Consider the following 18,654-nt stretch of genomic DNA (forward strand, 5'->3'; position numbering starts at 1 on the left):
ACTCTAAAATATTTAATCAGGTAATTTATCATAATTGAGTGAAAAAGAAAGAGTTTCAACAAGCTCTAAAATGTTGAATACATTATTTAAAATTATTTATTATTATTGCCAAATTTATATATTTTTAGTCTTTTATTTAGTTCATTGGTTATAAATTACTTTTCTTTTTCTTTTTCTTTTTATGTTTCTAGTTTTGCCAAATTTATATATTTTTAATCTTTTATTTAGTTCATTGGTTATAAATTACTTTTTTTTAATTTTGACAACTTTTTAAATAATTTACTGGGTATTAATCGATTAAAATATGTTTCTAGTTTTGCAAAGCTACAAAATATTTTGTATATAAATTGAGTAAAAATCGAATATTAATATTTTTAGTTTCACCAAGCTCTAAATTATTGAATTAATTTATTTAAAAACAAAAATTATATATATATATATATATATATATATATATATATATATATATATATATATATATACACACACAAAATATTTTTATGTTTCTAGTTTTGCCAAGCTCTGAAATATTTTATATAAATTTATATTTTTTTTATCTTTTTTAGTTCATTGGGTATAAATGACTTTTTTTTTTAATAGTTTTGACAAATTGTTGATTAAAATATGTTTCTAGTTTTACAAAGCTACAAAATATTTTGTATATAAATTGAGTAAAAATCTAATATTAATATTTTTAGTTTCACCAAGCTCTAAATTATTGAATACATTTATTTAAAATGACACGTGTTTCTAGTTTTGCCAAACTTAAAAATATTTTGTGTATAATTTAATTAAAAATTCTGCCAAGCTCTAAAATATTTAATTGGGTATAAATATCTGTTAATCTGTTAAAGTGGCCACGTGTCTGTTGACTCCTGCACACTCCTGGTGTCACTGAGCTCAGATTTGAGGACGGACCCCACAGGCTGCGGTAGCCATGGTAACAGGCCGTGTTGTGTGGGGCGCGGAGGGCCCGTCCCAGCGGGTGGGCCGCTGCTGAAGCGCTCCGCTCCGCTCGCTCCATCCAGTAGAGCAACGTGAATTAATCAGAGGGAATAAATTACTACATGAAAGGGCTGGTTCCCCCGTCCGTGCATATTTGAGGCTGTGCGGCTCTCTGATTTCTACAGATCTGCCTCTTCCACGCTGAAAGCGCATTCCTTGTGATTCCATCTTGAAAATATGATTTCGCTCTGTGACAATCAAAACAGCCTTGTGTTTGCATAGGATTGTGAAACGACACAAGTCCTATTCTGACTTCGCTGCTCATACGTTTTTTTTTTGTGCAGAACACGTCTATGACAGATGAAAATACGGACTGAACTTGCTCTGACGTCTCTGCGTTAGTATAGGTTTGCACTTCAAAAGAAATCATTGTGTAATACACCAGACACTGTAATGTAATCTGACTTTTTATTTTGGTCACACTGGACCATTAACTACAGTGCCTTCATTTTTTTTCACGTTTTGTTGCAGCATTATGTTAAACTGCTTTAAATTAGTTTTTTTTCCACATCAATCTACATCTCATACTCCATAATTATAAAGCACAAAACAGCTTTGTAACAACTTTGCTAATTTATTAGAAAAAAAATGAAAAGATCCCGTTGCATAAGTGTTCATACCCTTTTCAGGGACACTCGAAATTTAGCTCAGGAGCATTCATATTGCTTCTAGATGTTCCTACACTTGAAGTGGAGTTAAACTGTGGCAAATTCATTTGAATGAGTCTGATTTAGAAAAACACACACCTCTCAGAAAAGGTCTAACAGCTGAAAATGCATATCAGAGCAAAAACCAAGTCCTGAGGTCAAGATAACTGCCTGTAGAGCTTCAACTATGGACTGAGTTAAGGGTATGAATACTTATGCAATCTACTTATTTCAGTGTTTTATTTTTAATAAATTTGTCAAATTTGCAAATCTAGTTTTTGCTTTGTCATTATTATGGTGTATGGAGTGTAAATTGATGTGGGGAAAAACTAATTTAAAGCAGTTTAACGTAATGCTGCAACAAAACAAAATGTGAAAAAAAATGAAGGGGTATGAATACTTTTGCAAGGCAATAATTTGCTGCTTATTAATAGTTAGTAGGGATGGGTGATATGGCAAAAATATATCCCGATTTTTCAGAAATATCACAATTTATGATTTTATCGGGATTCAAGACCTTACAAGGTAACAAAATATAAAACAAAAAGAATGGCAGATGTTTAGGCCAAATTGAGCAAAGATAAAAATCTTTGACTACACTGTAAAAAGTTTTCACCAGTTTCAACTTAAAAACCTAAGCTCAGCAGCTGCCTTAAAATGTTAAGTTAAACCAACTTAATCTGGTAAAAACATTTTACAGTGTATATTTGATCTTTGTTTTTAAAAAATAAGAACAAAGATAGGCTACGTGCTACAAATACACATAATATGCAAATAAAACAAACAGTAGATGTATTTATCAGTAACATTCAAGAAACTGAATGAACAAATATAAAAATAAAACACTATATGTGACCCTGGACCACAAAACCAGTCTTAAGTCGCTGGGGTATGTTTGTAGCAATAGCCAAAAATACATTGCATGGGTCAAAATTTTAGATTTTTCTTTTATGCCAAAAATCATTAAGAAATTAAGTAAAGTTCATGTTCCATTAAGATTTTTTGATTAGTAATATGCATTGTTAAGAACTTAATTTGGACAACTTTAAAGGTGATTTTCTCAGTCTTTTTGATTTTTTTTGCATCCTCAGATTTCTGATTTTCAAATAGATGTATCTCAGTCAAATATTGTCCTATCCTAACAAACCATACATCAATAGAAAGCTTATTTATTGAGCTTTCATATGATGTATAAATCTCAGTTTTGTCAAATTTAACCTTATGACTGGTTTTGTGGTCCAGGGTCACATATACACTATATACATAAATTATACATTGACTCTTATTAATGCAACTGTTCTTCAGTCAAGAGCAGTGAGTGATTTCCCTTTGTGTTTGTTTTATTAGCCTAACATCACCCAAAAATTACAATTCTGTCATCATTTACTCCTTCTCTAATTTATTTCTAAGCATAAAATATGTTCAGCATAAAACTTATTTTGAACAATGCGGGTAACCAAACACTTGCTGCTGGTCCCTACTTACTTCTATAGTAATTTATATATTTTTTCCCACTATCAAATTGCTACTGTTATCCACATTCTTCAAAATGTCATCTTTTGTGTTCAGCACAAGAAACAAATCAAGTGAGTGACTAAATTTTGAGGGGAACTGTCTCTTTAATGACAATCAGCAGCATGTTTAGTTCTGTCACTTTAAGAGCTGCATGCATCTAATATACAGGTGCGCATCCGTTTTTCTCTCAACTGTTTACTTTCACTTTGGACATTGACCAAATGTGTTTATATGTAATCCTTGCGTGTTTTGACAGTATTAGCAAATCAGATGAGATATCAGAAGATAGTTTAATCCTATCAGGCGCTGTTTGACAGGTTTTTAGCGCAGACAAAATAACATTATCTTACTAGCAAGGCTTTGAAGCACATGCAAATAATCTACTAAATGTACTTACTCGAATACAAATAAGTGCAGTCTCCCTTAAGTGAATGTATGTTGTGTTGTACAGTATATTGAGCTGAAGGTCAGCACAATATAATGATATTTATTAAAAAGCAGATCGTGGAGGCATTTTAATTAAAATGTATATTATTATTTTCATCAATATTTAAAACAGTTGAGTACATTATGTCAGGATTTGTTGATGAATAGGAATTAGAAATTAATATTTTTATTTAGCAAGGATGCTTTAAATTGATCAAAGTGTGATGATGAAATTACAAAATATTTCTATTTCAGATAAATGCTTCTGAACTTTCTATTAATCAAAGAAACCTGAAAAAATCTACTTGGCTGTTTGTTTTTTGTTTTTTGAGCAGCAAATTAGCATATTAGAATGATTTCTGAAAGATCATGTGACTGGAGTAATGATGCTAAAAATGAGCTTTGAAATCACAGGAATAAATTACATTTTACAATATATTCAAATAGAAAGCAGTTATTTTAAATAGCAAAAATATTTCAAAATTTTACTGTTTTGCTGTACTTCGGATCAAATAAATGCAGGCTTGGTGAGCAGAGAGAGAAAAGTCTTTGAACATTCCTAGTTTTGCCATGCTCTACAATATTTTATTGGCTTTAAATTGAGTACAAATCCTCATCCAGTAAATCATGAACCACTGGGAAAGTCATGGACCTTTTGCATATAGTTGTGGAAAATAGAAGTCAGGTTGAGTCAGTGTTGAGTATGTTAGTCAACACATCAAAATAATAATAAAGAGCACTTGTTTAAAGCAGAACAAAGGATTTCTAAAACAATTATTCAAAACTCACATTTAATCTTTTAATTAAAAAGCAAAAGTTTTCAAAGTGTGTCTTTAAGGCGAGACACTGCAGGTGAATAGGTTAAAAAAATTAAGTGATATTTATGACCTTACTTACATTGATAGTTGCAAACATTTTTTGTATTACACGTTTTCTAAAATGTAAGGTTTAAATATGCAAATGAGGCATTATTTAATGAAATATGCACTAGTTTGCATACATTTCTAGTACAAAAATGTTTAAATGTTTAATTTTTTTGACATATTAGAGTAAAATGTTTTTAGAGAGGGGATTTTGGGTCTCATTTCGTCAGGACATAATTCAGAAAAAAATTAGAACAGACAGAAAACACTATTTTTGCCATTTTTGGGGGAATAAAATGTATAAAATCAAGCAAATTATATCTGAACAAATCCCTCTGTAAAAACCTTCAGGATATAGACAGGAATAAAAATGTAAAGTTTGGTGTGTGTAAGAGCTACTGAATTGGAGATTTATGGCTCAGTGTAGGAGAAAAAACTCAACGGCCTTTAAAAATATGGATTGTAATTGAAATCTATTGACACAAATAGATAAAGTGCTACAAAAGAAACACTTAACAGTGTCTTATGGATGTTTTCTCTCCACTAGTCTGAAAAAGCAATTGATAAAAAAACAAAAAGCACAGAATCTCGAACTTCATAGGTGCGAGAAAAAACAGCGTTTTTGTACACTTAGGTGGCTTTCTAAAAGTAAAATGATTTAAAAAATAATCTTGATGTGTGCTACAAGTGCACATTCAATACAATCAAGCACAAGAAGCTAAAAGTGATGTGAACTGAAAATAAGTTTTGTATGTTTATGACTGAACGTATGGATGAAGCGTGATAACCTCGTCTGTGAGTTCAGTGTTAAAACTTGTCTGTTTCTCTGTGTTTTGCGAGTGTATTAGGTGTTAGTCTCACACTTCCCCCCCGTCCTTCTTCAGGCTCAAGCCTTTGATGTTGTAGCCATTAGTAAAGAGCCCTCCAATGACACTTCCTCACACACACACACACACACACACACACACACTCCTTTTCCCAGAGGCATTACCACCAACAGTTCCCGTCTGCCTCACCTCAACTCATCCAGTCTCTGGTCTCTTTCATCTGTGGCTACTGCGCTGTTGTGATGCTGTAATTATCATCATCGTAACTGCCGGCAACAGAGCTGTGAAGGAAAGGTGTGTACGATAAGTCCAAACAGCCACGGGTCTCGTGCCGCCTTGGGAAGCTCCGGCGTACCAGATCGGGAAGCCGTAATTATGACGTGATGTGCGTTCGAACCGTTTCAGATGTGAAAAAACGAGCAGTTCATGTTTGCTAATCAAGAATCGGCGGCAGCCGAGAATGATGGGAACATAGTGTAGGTTTTGTTGACTTATTAACACACATTGCCAGATTTATTGCTTTATAGCAACATAATGCAAAATGCACCATTGCAAATAACCAACTAGATATGTACATTTCCTGAAGAAAATGTGAGTGGTGCTTGCTGTGGCAAAACTCGGCCCTCAGTTGCTATATGCTAACATGACTAGCATGATGCTAGCAACATGACTAGCATGATGCTAGCACCAAGGCTAACATGACTAGCATGATGCTAGCAACATGCTAACATGACTAGCATGATGCTAACAACATGCTAACATGATTAGCATTATGCTAGCAACTTGTTTACATTACTAGCATGATGCTATCAACATGACTAGCATAATGTTAGCAACATGCTAGCATGACTAGCATTATGCTAGCATGACAAGCATGATGCTAGCAAGATGCTAGCACCAACTCCCATGTCTCTACGATATTCTGATGCAAAGATATAGATCTTGCAAAATGGTTGCTAGGGTACTCTATTTAGTTGCTAGGGAGTGGCCAATGATGATACTCCAAAGTCGGCTTGCCAGTATGAATGATATAAACCAACCCCCATGTCTCTATGACATTTAATTTTCTACTATGGTAATTCACATAGGGATTTTGCATTGAACATAACTTTGCATTACAGTGTCATAGAGACATGGGGGCGGGCTCATTTTACTCAGACAACCAATCAGACTCTCCGGGTAACTGTGAAGCTGTCAAGCCACGCCCTAGCAACCATTTACAGCACCCTAGCAACTAATCCCATAGACTGCTATTATAATGACCCATATGGATATCTTTGGATCACAGTGTCATAGAGACTTGGGGGTGGGCCCGTTTGATCCGGGCCAATCATGAATCACCAATGACACTTCCTATCCACGACCTAGCAACCATTATCAAGCACCCTAGCAACCAAAACCCACACAGGCATATCTTCAAATCAAAGGGTTTTCATGGGACGTCCCTTACCATAGAAAGTCAATGGGGCAATAACCAATTAAGGTTAATTTGGTAACACTTTAAACCTTTATGCATAATGCATTAAAAAATATTCCTATGTAGGTTTAATGCATTATGCATTCTCATAAGTGTAATGTAAAGAAAGTATAATGCATTAAAAAGTATTTCCTAATGTACGTTTAATGCATTATGCATTTTTATAAGCATAAGTTTATTTCTGAGAAATTTGAGATAAAAAGTCGCAATTGGGAGGTATAAACTTGCAATTCTAAGAAATAAAGTCAGTTTTGTGTGATATAAACTCTGAATATAAAAAAAAATCTCGCGATTCTTTATTTATTTCTTGCAATTGTGAGTTTATACCACTCAATTCCTGGAAAAAAACGTCAGAATTGTAAGTTTATATGACACGATTCTGAGAAAAAAGTACAAATTGCGAGATATAAGCTCATAATTCGATTTTTGTAACTTGCCATTGCAACTTTTTATCTCATAATTCTGACTTTTTTTCAGAATTGTCATATAAACTTAAACAGAAGACTTTTTTCTAAATTGTTTCACAATTGTGAGGTATAGTCAGAATTGCAGGATATAAACTCATAAGTCCGACTTTTTTCTCTCAATTGCAAGTTTGTATCTTGCGATTCTGGCTATTTTTTTAATATTAATTGTGAGATATAAATTCACATTTGCGACTTATAAAATCAGAATTGCAGGATCTAAACCCAAAATAGTAAGATTGCGAAATATAAGCTCATAATTCGGACTTTTTTTCAGAATTGTGTCATAAAAATTCGCAATTGCGAGAAAAAAGTCGCAAATACCTTTTAGTTTTTTATTGAGTGGTGGAAACGGGCTTCCATAAGAAAATAGTTAAGAACATTCTTAAAGGTAGAAAATAAAAAAGTAGCAGTTCCGGTCTTGAGATTATGCTTTATTTTCAGTCTACTGTAATTAAAATCCTCTTCAAAAAAAAAACCTAGAGAAATACCCTTAGACTATTTCAATCATCACTTTTGTCACAGACATATTTAAGGCATGTCTGTGCGTAAGCAAATTAATTTTTTTTCAGCATTTCCAAGTAATATTGAGTCTGAAGATGGGTTTTTTTTGCTCTGGTGAGGTGTTTCCCTTCTGGCACCGAAGCCAGTCTCAGAAATACCCGGCAAATTCAAAGCGTTTCTTAAAGTGAAGTTTCATTTTGACTAGTGTTGACTTGTGTGGTGTTTGATGTGCGACTGTCATCTTTGATTTACGGTCTGTTTGTTTTGCTGCTTTTATTTGCCTTCTCCCTAAATGGCTTTGTCTGGTTTTAAAGCGACTGTGTTTCTGTGATTTATTCCAATAATAATGCTCTATTTGAATCCTACTTGTGTCGGATTCCTCCAAACCACAGGACAAACAATCGCGGAGCTGTTTTCTAGTACGCGTCCCGTAGAAGCGCAGGGAGGGGAGTGTTTTTGATAGGATTGGGACGCTTGCGGGTCTGTGTGTAGTTATTTGTCTTCATGTCGTCTCGTACACTGTAAACAAGACGATTTCTCATCGTCTAGAGTTATTGCTTCGAAGCGTCACGCTGTAATGAATAAGCTTTTCTTTGTTTGCTGGCACTTTATCAGTCATCTGGGTTTAGCGAGCCAAGCTTTATTAAATTATTTTGAAGAATGCATAATTGAAGCCATTATATCGTCATTTCTGCTGTATGAAGATGGACTTCATAAAACACACAGACTGTTGCTGGCTATAAATTATTGTGCAATTATGTTTATGCTCACAGACTATTATACAAATTCCCTATTAATGCATTGAATGTGGGCATGTGTTTACTTATGTAACCATATTTTGGGAACAAATTTGTACCAAGAATTGAGCTTTTTGTGGACGTCCTCATTCATAAAAAACAGTATTATTGCAAAGATGTAAAATGTTTCCTGTTAGGGTGCACCAGTCAAAATATTTTGAACAGTAAGATTTTTAATGTTTTTTTAAAGACGTCTTTTCTGCTCACCAAGCCTGCATTTATTTGATCTAAAGCACAGCAAAAAAAACTGTAAAATTCTGAAATGTTTTTACTATTTAAAATAACTGCTTTCTATTTGAATATATTTTAAAATATAATTTATTCATTCATTTCAAAGCTGAATTTTCAGTATCATTACTCGTCTTCAGTATCACATGATCCTTCAGAAATCAGAAAATTATTATAATTATTATTATGTTGAAAACAGCTGAGTAGAATTCTTTCAGGTTTCTCTGATGAACAGAAAGATTAGAAGAACCGCATTTATCTTTTGTAACATTATAAATGTCTTTATCATCACTTTTGAGCAATTTGAAGCATCCTTGCTTAATAAAAGTATTAATTTCTATCATTTATTTCCTCCAAAATATGCTGACTCCAAGCTTTTGAACAGTATAGTGTACAGTATAACATTACAAGTGTTTTATTTTAGATAAATGGTGACTTTGGATTTTTATATTAATCAAAGAATCCTAAAAAGAATGAACTCAGCTATTTTACATATTGATATATTAATGATAAAACGTTGGATAATAATACAAATCAGCTTATTAGAATGATCATGTCACATGATCATGTGACACTAAAGACGAGTAATGATGCTGAAAAATTCAGCTTTGATCACAGGAATAAATTACATTTTAAAATATATTCAAATCGAAACCAGTTATGTTAAATAGTAAAAAATATTTCAAAATTTTGCTGTACTTTGCATCAAATAAATACAGGCTTGGTAAGCAGAAAAAAGCATCTTTAAAAAACATTACAGATCTTTTGACTGGTGGTGTATATATAAAAACAATACCACTCTATGCAATTTCCCCATTTAGATGGTTGAATAAATATGCGTGTGTGCTTTAAAAACAGATTTAGTCTTTTCTGTAAATAATGTCAACCTACTTGCATTGAAAACGCAGTGATAAATTTATTGCACCTTTTCACTGCAAAAAATGATTTTTTCAAAAAGTCTAAAAGTTCTTAAATCATGAAAGATTTTCTAAAGGGAAAAAAACAATCCAAAATGAAGTGCATTTTGCTTGAAATAAGCAAAATAATCTGCCAATGGGGTAAGAAATTATTTCAAACAGAACCCCATTGGCAGATTATTTTGCTTGTTTCAAGCTAAAATGCACTTAAATTTGACTTGTTTTTTCTGAAAACACTCGTCTAGAATTAAAAAAATTATTTTTAGATCGTCTAGAATTAAAAAATAATTTTTTGATATTTTGGCTGGAAGCAAGATAAAAAAAAATCTAAGTAAGAAAAGCATACTTGCAGTGCTGGACGGTGCACTTGTGAATTCGAATTTGTGGAAACTCGAAAGAAATCGAGTAGAAATGAAATGCATGCAAACCAAAAGAAAACAGTATTGAACAGATAATCAAGACTTGTTTTATATTGCATCCTAATCTGCTTGTCTAATAATCCTTGCATTGTGTGTTACAACAATTGATGACTCTTTGACGGATTTCTCTTTGTAATAAAAGCATAAATGTAAATGGAGATGGACTTTAGACCCTTTCCAAAACTTGCAAGCATGCATGTATTTCTCCAAATCTGTCAAGTAGTAATATGCATGAGCATTTGTGAAGTCAGAGGTCCAGGAGAGGTCTTGGTCTCTTCATCACGCGTGTGTGTTGACGGAGGGGGCCGGCGGCTGGGGGTTGAGTGTGTTTAAACGTGCCTCTGTTGTTATGTCTGCGTCTCCTTTGAAGTTCCTCAAACCTCCAACTAAGTGGCACTCATTTTCCCCATCTCACAGATCTGGCCGAATTATTTCCAGATTGTGGCGCGGTGTCAGGCATAACGCGGCTTCGGCGGCATCGCTATAACGTCTTGACTGATTTCAGACGGAAGCGTCGAAATGAAATTGACCTCGATTCTAATAAACCCACACAAGACAACAGGAATAGAGACAGCCTTTAAAGACCACTGTGGAAATTTTGCTTATCTCACTTTCACTCAGTCAGGAAGTGGAGTTTTTTCTCAGTTACAGTAATCTCAAGCGCAGACGAGTGCCCCTCGCTGTTTCTTTTTTTTTTTTCTTTAGGGTATCCAAACAACATTCTGGAAGTGTTGAGGTTCACCTTCATTCGTTTGTGTGTCCAGTATCTAAAAGAGATCTGATGCATGATCTCATCTCATCTCTTCGTGATTCTTCATGCAGATGCTGGTAGAATGGCATCCTTTAATGTGGTGAGGCACTAAAAAAAATTGAAGGGTGAGATTGACTAAACTGTGATGTTTAATTAGCACTTCTCTGATGGAGCGTTTTGACTGTGTCAGTGGCTGGTAAACATGTCAGCTGTGACTCTAGTGTTGGATGAACAATATTGTTTTCTGGGTTTAAAAGTGAAAGCCGTCATCTATTACTCACCCTCACGTTGTTTCAAACCTATATGTGTTTCTTTCTTGTTGTGAACACAAAAGACTTCATACTAGGGCTGGGCTGATAAACGACATCATATCGAATCGCGATCAAATTTATGTTAATAACGATGATAGGCTCTAGACATTTTTTGCTCGATATGGATTAATCTAAGAGCCAATCACACAGCAGAAATATGCGACAACAGCCAATCAGCGTGCAGCGTGCGTGTGCACGTCAAAGTACAAAGTTCATTTCCTACAGCACTTTGCGAAGCAAACTTAACATCAGGACGACAAAAAAAAGAGAGAGAGGAAGCAGCGACGAAAGTGAAACTAACTTCGAGTTATTATCCAAAGATGTTGAAATTGTCGACAAAAAAGGTAGCACGAATTCCGTTATATAAGTGGTTTGGCTACCTGAAAAGTGACTCTTAGCTCAGCTGAGAGTTTGGCGCGATTGTTAAAACTGAAACCGAAAGCAAAAAACGCACGCGCATTCAAAAGCAATTTTAATCCCCCCAATGCACTCAAATTAGGCTACTTGACATATCTAGGCTGTTATTAGTATGTAGGCTATGATAGGTTGTGTATGTCTATAGCTCTGTATCATGCTTGAAATATCCGTCTCTATTTGCACTTTGAATATTTAGAGAGTAGCCTACTTAGATTATGGCTGAATTGTCTGCACTTAATACGATTAAGAAAGAACCGTGTCGTAATTTTTTGTTATTTATACTGTAGATTGTTTCAAAATGCAGCGGTTGCCTCTAATTTAAATAGCTCAACCTATAATAGAGAAAATAAACAATTGTGTTAATAATAATAAATAAATAAATAATTGTTACAAATTATGTTTTTACAATAATTTTATGTTTACATTTTGTACATTTACTCTCATTTACCATACTCTGTCACAACTTTTATTTTTTTAATTTATTTTAGTAAGTTGTTTTAATTTTTAAGGCCAAATCTGTAATCTGTTTTTGTTAATAAACTATACTTTAAATGTAATTTAATGAACCCTTTAATTTTTGTGGCTTTAGTCATTGTTGGGATACTATTTGAAAGCTGGCAACATCAACAGCTTATATCGAAATGTATATCGTTATCGTTCAATATGGGAAAAAATTATCGAGATTACATTTTTGCCATATCGCCCAGCCCTACTTTTAAGTATGCTTGAACTTATACTTCATAGTCAAAGTATATTTGATTTTGAGCTCTACTTGTGTTCTGTGTTTTCATTGTTGTATGCTAGGGGCTGTTACACTGTTACATTTTTTTAATTTAACCTGTTATCAATATCCTTTTTTTTTACAGCCGCAATTTAAGTGTTTATATTACAAAAATGACTGAAAAAAATGAAGAAAAAATCATAAAAAAGTGCAATAGGCAATTTTATTCAATACATTTTTAATCAAATAAATCTTTAAAAATGTATTTAATCTAAAAAATTAAATTTCAAACAATTTTAGGTACATAAAATGTATTTTAAAAATCATATTTTTTTAAAAATAAACGTTATATTCGGCTTCGGTTTTCATCTAGATTTCAGTTTTGATGGAAATTAATTTCTGTGCATTACTATAAACAAAAAAAGCCATTCAATGTCCATAGATTTGTTAGAAATTAATAACTTTGGAAAGAAGCATTTCGCAAGATATATTGCATTTTTATAATATTTTTTAATTAGCCGGTTATCAATATCCTTTTTTTTTTTTTTTACAGCCACAATTTAAGTGTTTATATTACAAAAATGAATGAAAAAAATGAAGAAAAAATCATAAAAAAGTGCAATAGGCAATTTTATTCAATACATTTTTAATCAAATAAATCTTTAAAAATGTATTTAATCAAAAAAATAAAATTTCAAACAATGTTAGGTACATAAAATGTATTTTAAAAATCATATTTTTTAAAATAAACTTTATATTCGGCTTCAGTTTTCATCTAGATTTCAGTTTTGATGGAAATTAATTTCTGTGCATTACTATAAACAAAAAAAGCCTTCAATGCCCATAAATTTGTTAGAAATGAATAACTCTGGAAAGAAGCATTTTGCAAGATATATTGCATTTTTATAATATTTTTTTATTTAACCGGTTATCAGTATCCTTTTTTTTTTTTTTTTTTACAGCCACAATTTAAGTTGAATCATATTACAAAAATGAATTGGAATAGAAACAATCATCAAAAAAATATTGTGCAATTTTAATGTTTGTACAATTAAGTTTTTTATTAAATACATTTGTAATCAAATCAATCTTTAAAAAAAATATTTAATTAAAACAATCATATTTTAAATAATTTTAGGTGCATAAAATCTATTAAAAAAATTATATTTTTTAAAATAAACTTTATATTCGGCTTCAGTTTTCATCTAAACGTCGTGTTTTGATAAAAATTAATTTCTGTGCATTGCTATAAATAAAAAATGTTATGTAATATGTAAATGTTATGTCACGTTTACTTTAAAAAAGCCATTCAATGTCCATAACTTGTTAGAAATGAACAACTCTAGAAAGAAGCATTTTGCAAGATATATTGCATTTTCATAATACTTTCTATTTAGCCAGTAAGCAATATCCTTTTTTTTTTACAGCCACAATTTAAGTGTTTATATTACAAAAATAAATGAAAAAAATGAAGAAAAAATCATTAAAAAGTTGTCTAATGTGCAATTTTATTTAATACATTTTTAATCAAATAAATCTTTAAAAATGTATTTAATCAAAAAAATAAAATTTCAAACAATGTTAGGTACATAAAATGTATTTTAAAAATCATATTTTTTAAAATAAACTTTATATTCGGCTTCAGTTTTCATCTAGATTTCAGTTTTGATGGAAATTAATCTCTGTGCATTACTATAAACAAAAAAAGCCTTCAATGCCCATAAATTTGTTAGAAATGAATAACTCTGGAAAGAAGCATTTTGCAAGATATATTGCATTTTTATAATTTAAGTGTTTATATTGCAAAAGTGAAACAATTAAAAATCATTAAAAAGCTGTCTAATGTGCAGTTTTAATGTTTTAAAGTCATTTTTTTAATGAAATACATTTTAAATAAAATAAATATTTTAAAAAAAATTATAATTTTAATACATTAAATTTATTTATTTTTTAATTCAGTTTTTCTTTTTCTTTTTTTAAATATAAATATTTAGGTGCATTACTATCCGAATGCTGTCAGGTTACTGTTACTTCCTGTGCATGCTTTTTCCTCAGTTCAACTTGTTGTGGTAAGACCATAATTTGAAATGTGAACTTTCTTGTTTAAGGATGTTCATGCATGTTTTTCTATTGCGCTGTTGTGAGTAGATGTCACTCACAACTACTACAGCACTCCTAAATATACTTCCTCCAGGCGTTATCATAGAGACCAAAGGTTCGTGTGATTCAGCGTTCTTGACCACATCAATGGCAACATAAAGCGAGTAAAACGATCGCGCTCCATTCAGACGCGTGGAGCACAACACATCAGTGCTCAAACAGGAGATTAAAGACGTAACACTCAAAGCGCTCGCTTCCAAAAGGTCCTCTAATTTCCGCTTCAAAAAAGCACTTAGATTTTTAAAGCAAAGAATACATTAGACGGGACGGCGTTTGAGACCGGAGGAGCCCGCGGGTCGTGCTCTCCATCAGTGGTCAGTATTAAAGGACAGAGCCCTCAGAACAAGTCATGCCTGCATTGTCGTTCAAAGAAACACCGGATAAAAGGAAAGAACCGTATGCAAATAGATGTTGTGCTCTGATATATAATAGCCATGCTTGTTTGATGCCATATTTATGCTTAGGAGGAGAAAAAACATTGTGTTGTTCATCAGGAACTAATCACTGGAATCCCCTCAGGAAGATTTCTTTTTGTCTTTTTAAGATGCAAAATGTGGACATTTAGGAAATCACTTCTTTAGTGGATGGAGATGTGCAAAGTTGAAGTTCTCAGTCGTTGTGGTCATGCACACTGCAAAAAATGCTTTTCTTACTTAGATTTTTTTGTCTCGTTTCCAGCCAAAATATCTACAAATTCTTGAATCAGGACGGATTTTCTAGACAAGTAAAAATTTGTGTCTTGTTTTTAGTAAAGCAAGTCAAAATGAAGTGAGTTTTTGCTTAAAACAAGCAAAATAATCTGCCAATGGGGTAAGAAAAATAATCTAGTTGTCTGCTTGAAATAAGATTATTTTTCTTACCCCATTGGCAGATTATTTTGCTTGTTTTAAGCAAAAAACTCACTTAGTTTTGACTTGTTTTTACTAAAAACGAGATAATAATTTTTACTTCCTAATCAAGATTTTTTATATATTTTGGCTGGAAACAAGACAAAAAATCTAAGTAAGAAAAGCATTTTTTGCAGTGTATGAGATCAGGGCTTCAATGATCAATAATTTCTCTGAAATTCAAGATGTAAACAAGCAAAAAAATGCCCCTGCTAAAAAAAAAATGAAGAGAAATGTGATCTAAAAAAGAAATTAAAAGCGTTGATTTCAGCATTAAATTTAGATCTTATGTTGCAAATGTTATGATTTTATGCATTGTTTTTGTGCCAAAAATGCTTTTCTTAGTTTGATTTAGTTTTTCTAAAATCAAGATTTTCTAGACAACTAAAACTTTTTTTTTTTTTTTTTTCAGAAAAAACAAGCAAAATCATCTGCCAATGGGGTAAGCAAAAAATCTTATTTCAAACAGAAAACAATTGTCTTACCCCATTGGCAGATTATTTAGCTTGTTTCAAGCAAAAACTCACTTAATTTTGACTTGTTTTTTCTGAAAAAAAAAAATTGTCTAGAAAATCCTTGATTTAAGAATTTTAAATGTTTTGGATGGAAACGAGACAATCTAAGCAAGAAAAGCTTTTTTACACTGCAAAAGTGTCAGAAATGACAACATGCAGATACATTGTAAATAAGAGATTTGATTTTTCAGCGTGTATGAATGTTTTGAGTGCAGAACTCATGCTGAACTGATGTTATTGAGCGCTTCAATGATGGAAAATGTTCTTTGCTCACTTTATTCCCAGTTAAAATAACCATTTTTTGTGCATTTCTTAAAGTTATCAATGTGTCTTGATTTTACTCATAAGTCTTAATTTTATAATGCATAAAAATGCTATCAATTTTGCAATGCAATGCAATGAATAAATAAATAAATGAATAATTTTTACAAAATCAAGAGTGACAAAAATGCACTTTAGAGAATTATGTGCAAGACACTTTTTGTTACTTACACTACCAGTCAACAGTTTTTCAACAGTAAGATGTTTTTAAAGAAGTCTCTGCTCAGCAGGCCTGCATTTGTTTGATCCGAAGTACAACAAAAACAGTAAAATTGTGAAATATTTTTACTATTTAAAACAACTGCTTTCTATTTGAATATATTTTGAAATGTAATTTATTCCTGTGATTTCAAAGCTGATTTTTCATTCATTCAGTCACATGATCCTTCAGAAATCAGTCTAATATTCTGATTCGCTGCTCAAAAAACATTTATTATTGTTGTTTTTAAATTGAAAACAGCGGAGTGGAATTTTTTTAGGTTTCGTTGATGAATAGAAAGTTTATAAAAACGACATTTATCTGAAATAGTAATCTTTTGTAACATAATAAAGTCTTTATCATCACTTTTGATCAATTTAAAGAAAAAAAAGTATTAATTTCTATAATTCTATAATTTCTCCCTCCTCTCTTATTTCAGATGAATGCTAATCTTTGGATCTTTCTATTCATCAGAGAATCCTGAAAAAATGTACACAACTGTTTTAAATATTGCTAATATTATTTTTAAGCAGCAAATCAGCATATTAGAATGATTTCTGAAGGATCATGTGACGCTGAAGACTGCAGTAACGATGCTGAAAAATTCAGCTTTGAGCACAGAAATAAATTACATTTTAAAATATATTCAAATAGAAAGCAATTATTTTAAATAGTAAAAATATTTCACAATTTTTCAGCTTGTGCTATACTTTGGATCAAATAAATCCAGGCTCAGTGAGCAAAAGAGACTTCTTTAAAAAACATTAAAAAATCTATTGTATTTGTTATGCAAACTGGCCATAGAAAATGCTTGAGTATGCAAATGAACTTCACGTTAACATAGATGATTTATTGTTGCGTCGATTATTTTTGTGGCTTCGATTCCTGGGTGTTTAATGCTGATTGCCCATTAGACAGAAAAGAGGAGAATGGACTTTGCACATAAATGTAGCCACACGTGGCAAATCTGTCAAATAGTGTAGGAAACGCAGTCTGAAAGTCTCTCACACATGTGCACGGCTCTCAGATGAAAAGACGGCCATATGAAAGGCTCGGCAGTCAGAGGTTTGGCCAAGAAATGCAGCTACTTCCAGCCATGCAACCGCCATGACACATCGTGTCAAACAACATGCTGTTAGCATTAGCAAACTGGATTTCACATGAGTTATTGAAGGCCATTTGTAAACACAGACATGAAAGCAAACAAGCTCTTGTGCTGCTGGCCTTGATCATCAAAGGCGTATCGATCAAATGGCTCCTTCCCATTGATTCCTTCAGCAAATGTATTCAACATCCGACACGCTCGCACGCCGCCTTTCAAGCATCAGACTTCAACTGACCGGCGTCTTATTGTGTGTGTTTTCTTGCAGTCCAACAAAGTGTCGGTGGTCCAGCAGGGGATGCATCCTCTGACGCCGCTGCTGCCCTACGATCACTTCAGCCCCAGTCCTCCACACATTCCCACAGACGTCAGCCAGAAATCAGGTAACATGATCAAAAGATACCACTGCATTTGAAGCAGTAACACAGCGAATACACAAACACCAGTGATGTTGTTTCTCATTATGTCCCTTTAAACCTGTGAGCTGAGGTCCCTTAGTGAAACTCAGAAACATTGCAGAATAGTTCTGTCTACACTGCAAAAAATGCTTTTCTTACTCAGATTTTTTTTTGTCTTGTTTCCAGACAAAATATCTGAAAATTCTTAAATCAAGTAAAAATTATTGTCTTGTTTTCAGAAAAAACAAGCCAAAATTAAGTGTGTTTTTGCTTAGAACAAGCAAAATAATCTGCCAATGAAAAATAATCTTATTTTAAACAGAAAACTAGATTATTTTGCTCACTCCATTGGCAGATTATTTAGCTTGTTTCACTTGTTTTTTCTGAAAAGTTTTACTTGATTTAAGAATTTTTTTGATATTTTGGCTGGAAACAAGACAAAAAAAATCTAAGAAAGAAAATTGTTTTTTGCAGTGTAGCAAATGGCATCTTCAATATGTATTATAAATATGGCTTTTGAACGTTTTTTCAATTATTAGTCTAGTTTGAAAACAGAAACATTGCAGAATAGTTCTGTCTACACCAGTTTTGTTTTCGTCGACGATGACGATGACGAAATCATTTTATTGAGGCCACTTTTTTTCATGATGATAACGAGACGATGACAAGATAAAAATGGCTCTTTGATGACTAAAACATGACGAGATGTGTGTGAGTTTTCGTTGACGAGACGAGAATAGACGAAAATGTTAGTTGCTGGTCCGTCAGACGTTTAAAATGCAT

At 32.4% G+C, this 18,654-nt stretch overlaps 1 protein-coding gene across 1 annotated transcript in view; it reads left to right on the plus strand.

Annotated features, from left to right (window-relative positions):
- Nucleotides 1-18,654, plus strand: part of tcf7 (transcription factor 7) — a 72,352-nt gene that overhangs the window by 15,755 nt on the left and 37,943 nt on the right. Inside the window, exon 4 of the mRNA XM_073823953.1 lies at nt 17,742-17,856. Coding sequence (XP_073680054.1) covers nt 17,742-17,856 — 115 coding nt within the window. The remainder of the gene's footprint in view (nt 1-17,741; nt 17,857-18,654) is intronic.

The sequence above is a fragment of the Garra rufa genome, chromosome 19 (assembly GCF_049309525.1).
Source record: "Garra rufa chromosome 19, GarRuf1.0, whole genome shotgun sequence".
In the NCBI taxonomy this organism is placed as follows: domain Eukaryota; kingdom Metazoa; phylum Chordata; class Actinopteri; order Cypriniformes; family Cyprinidae; genus Garra; species Garra rufa.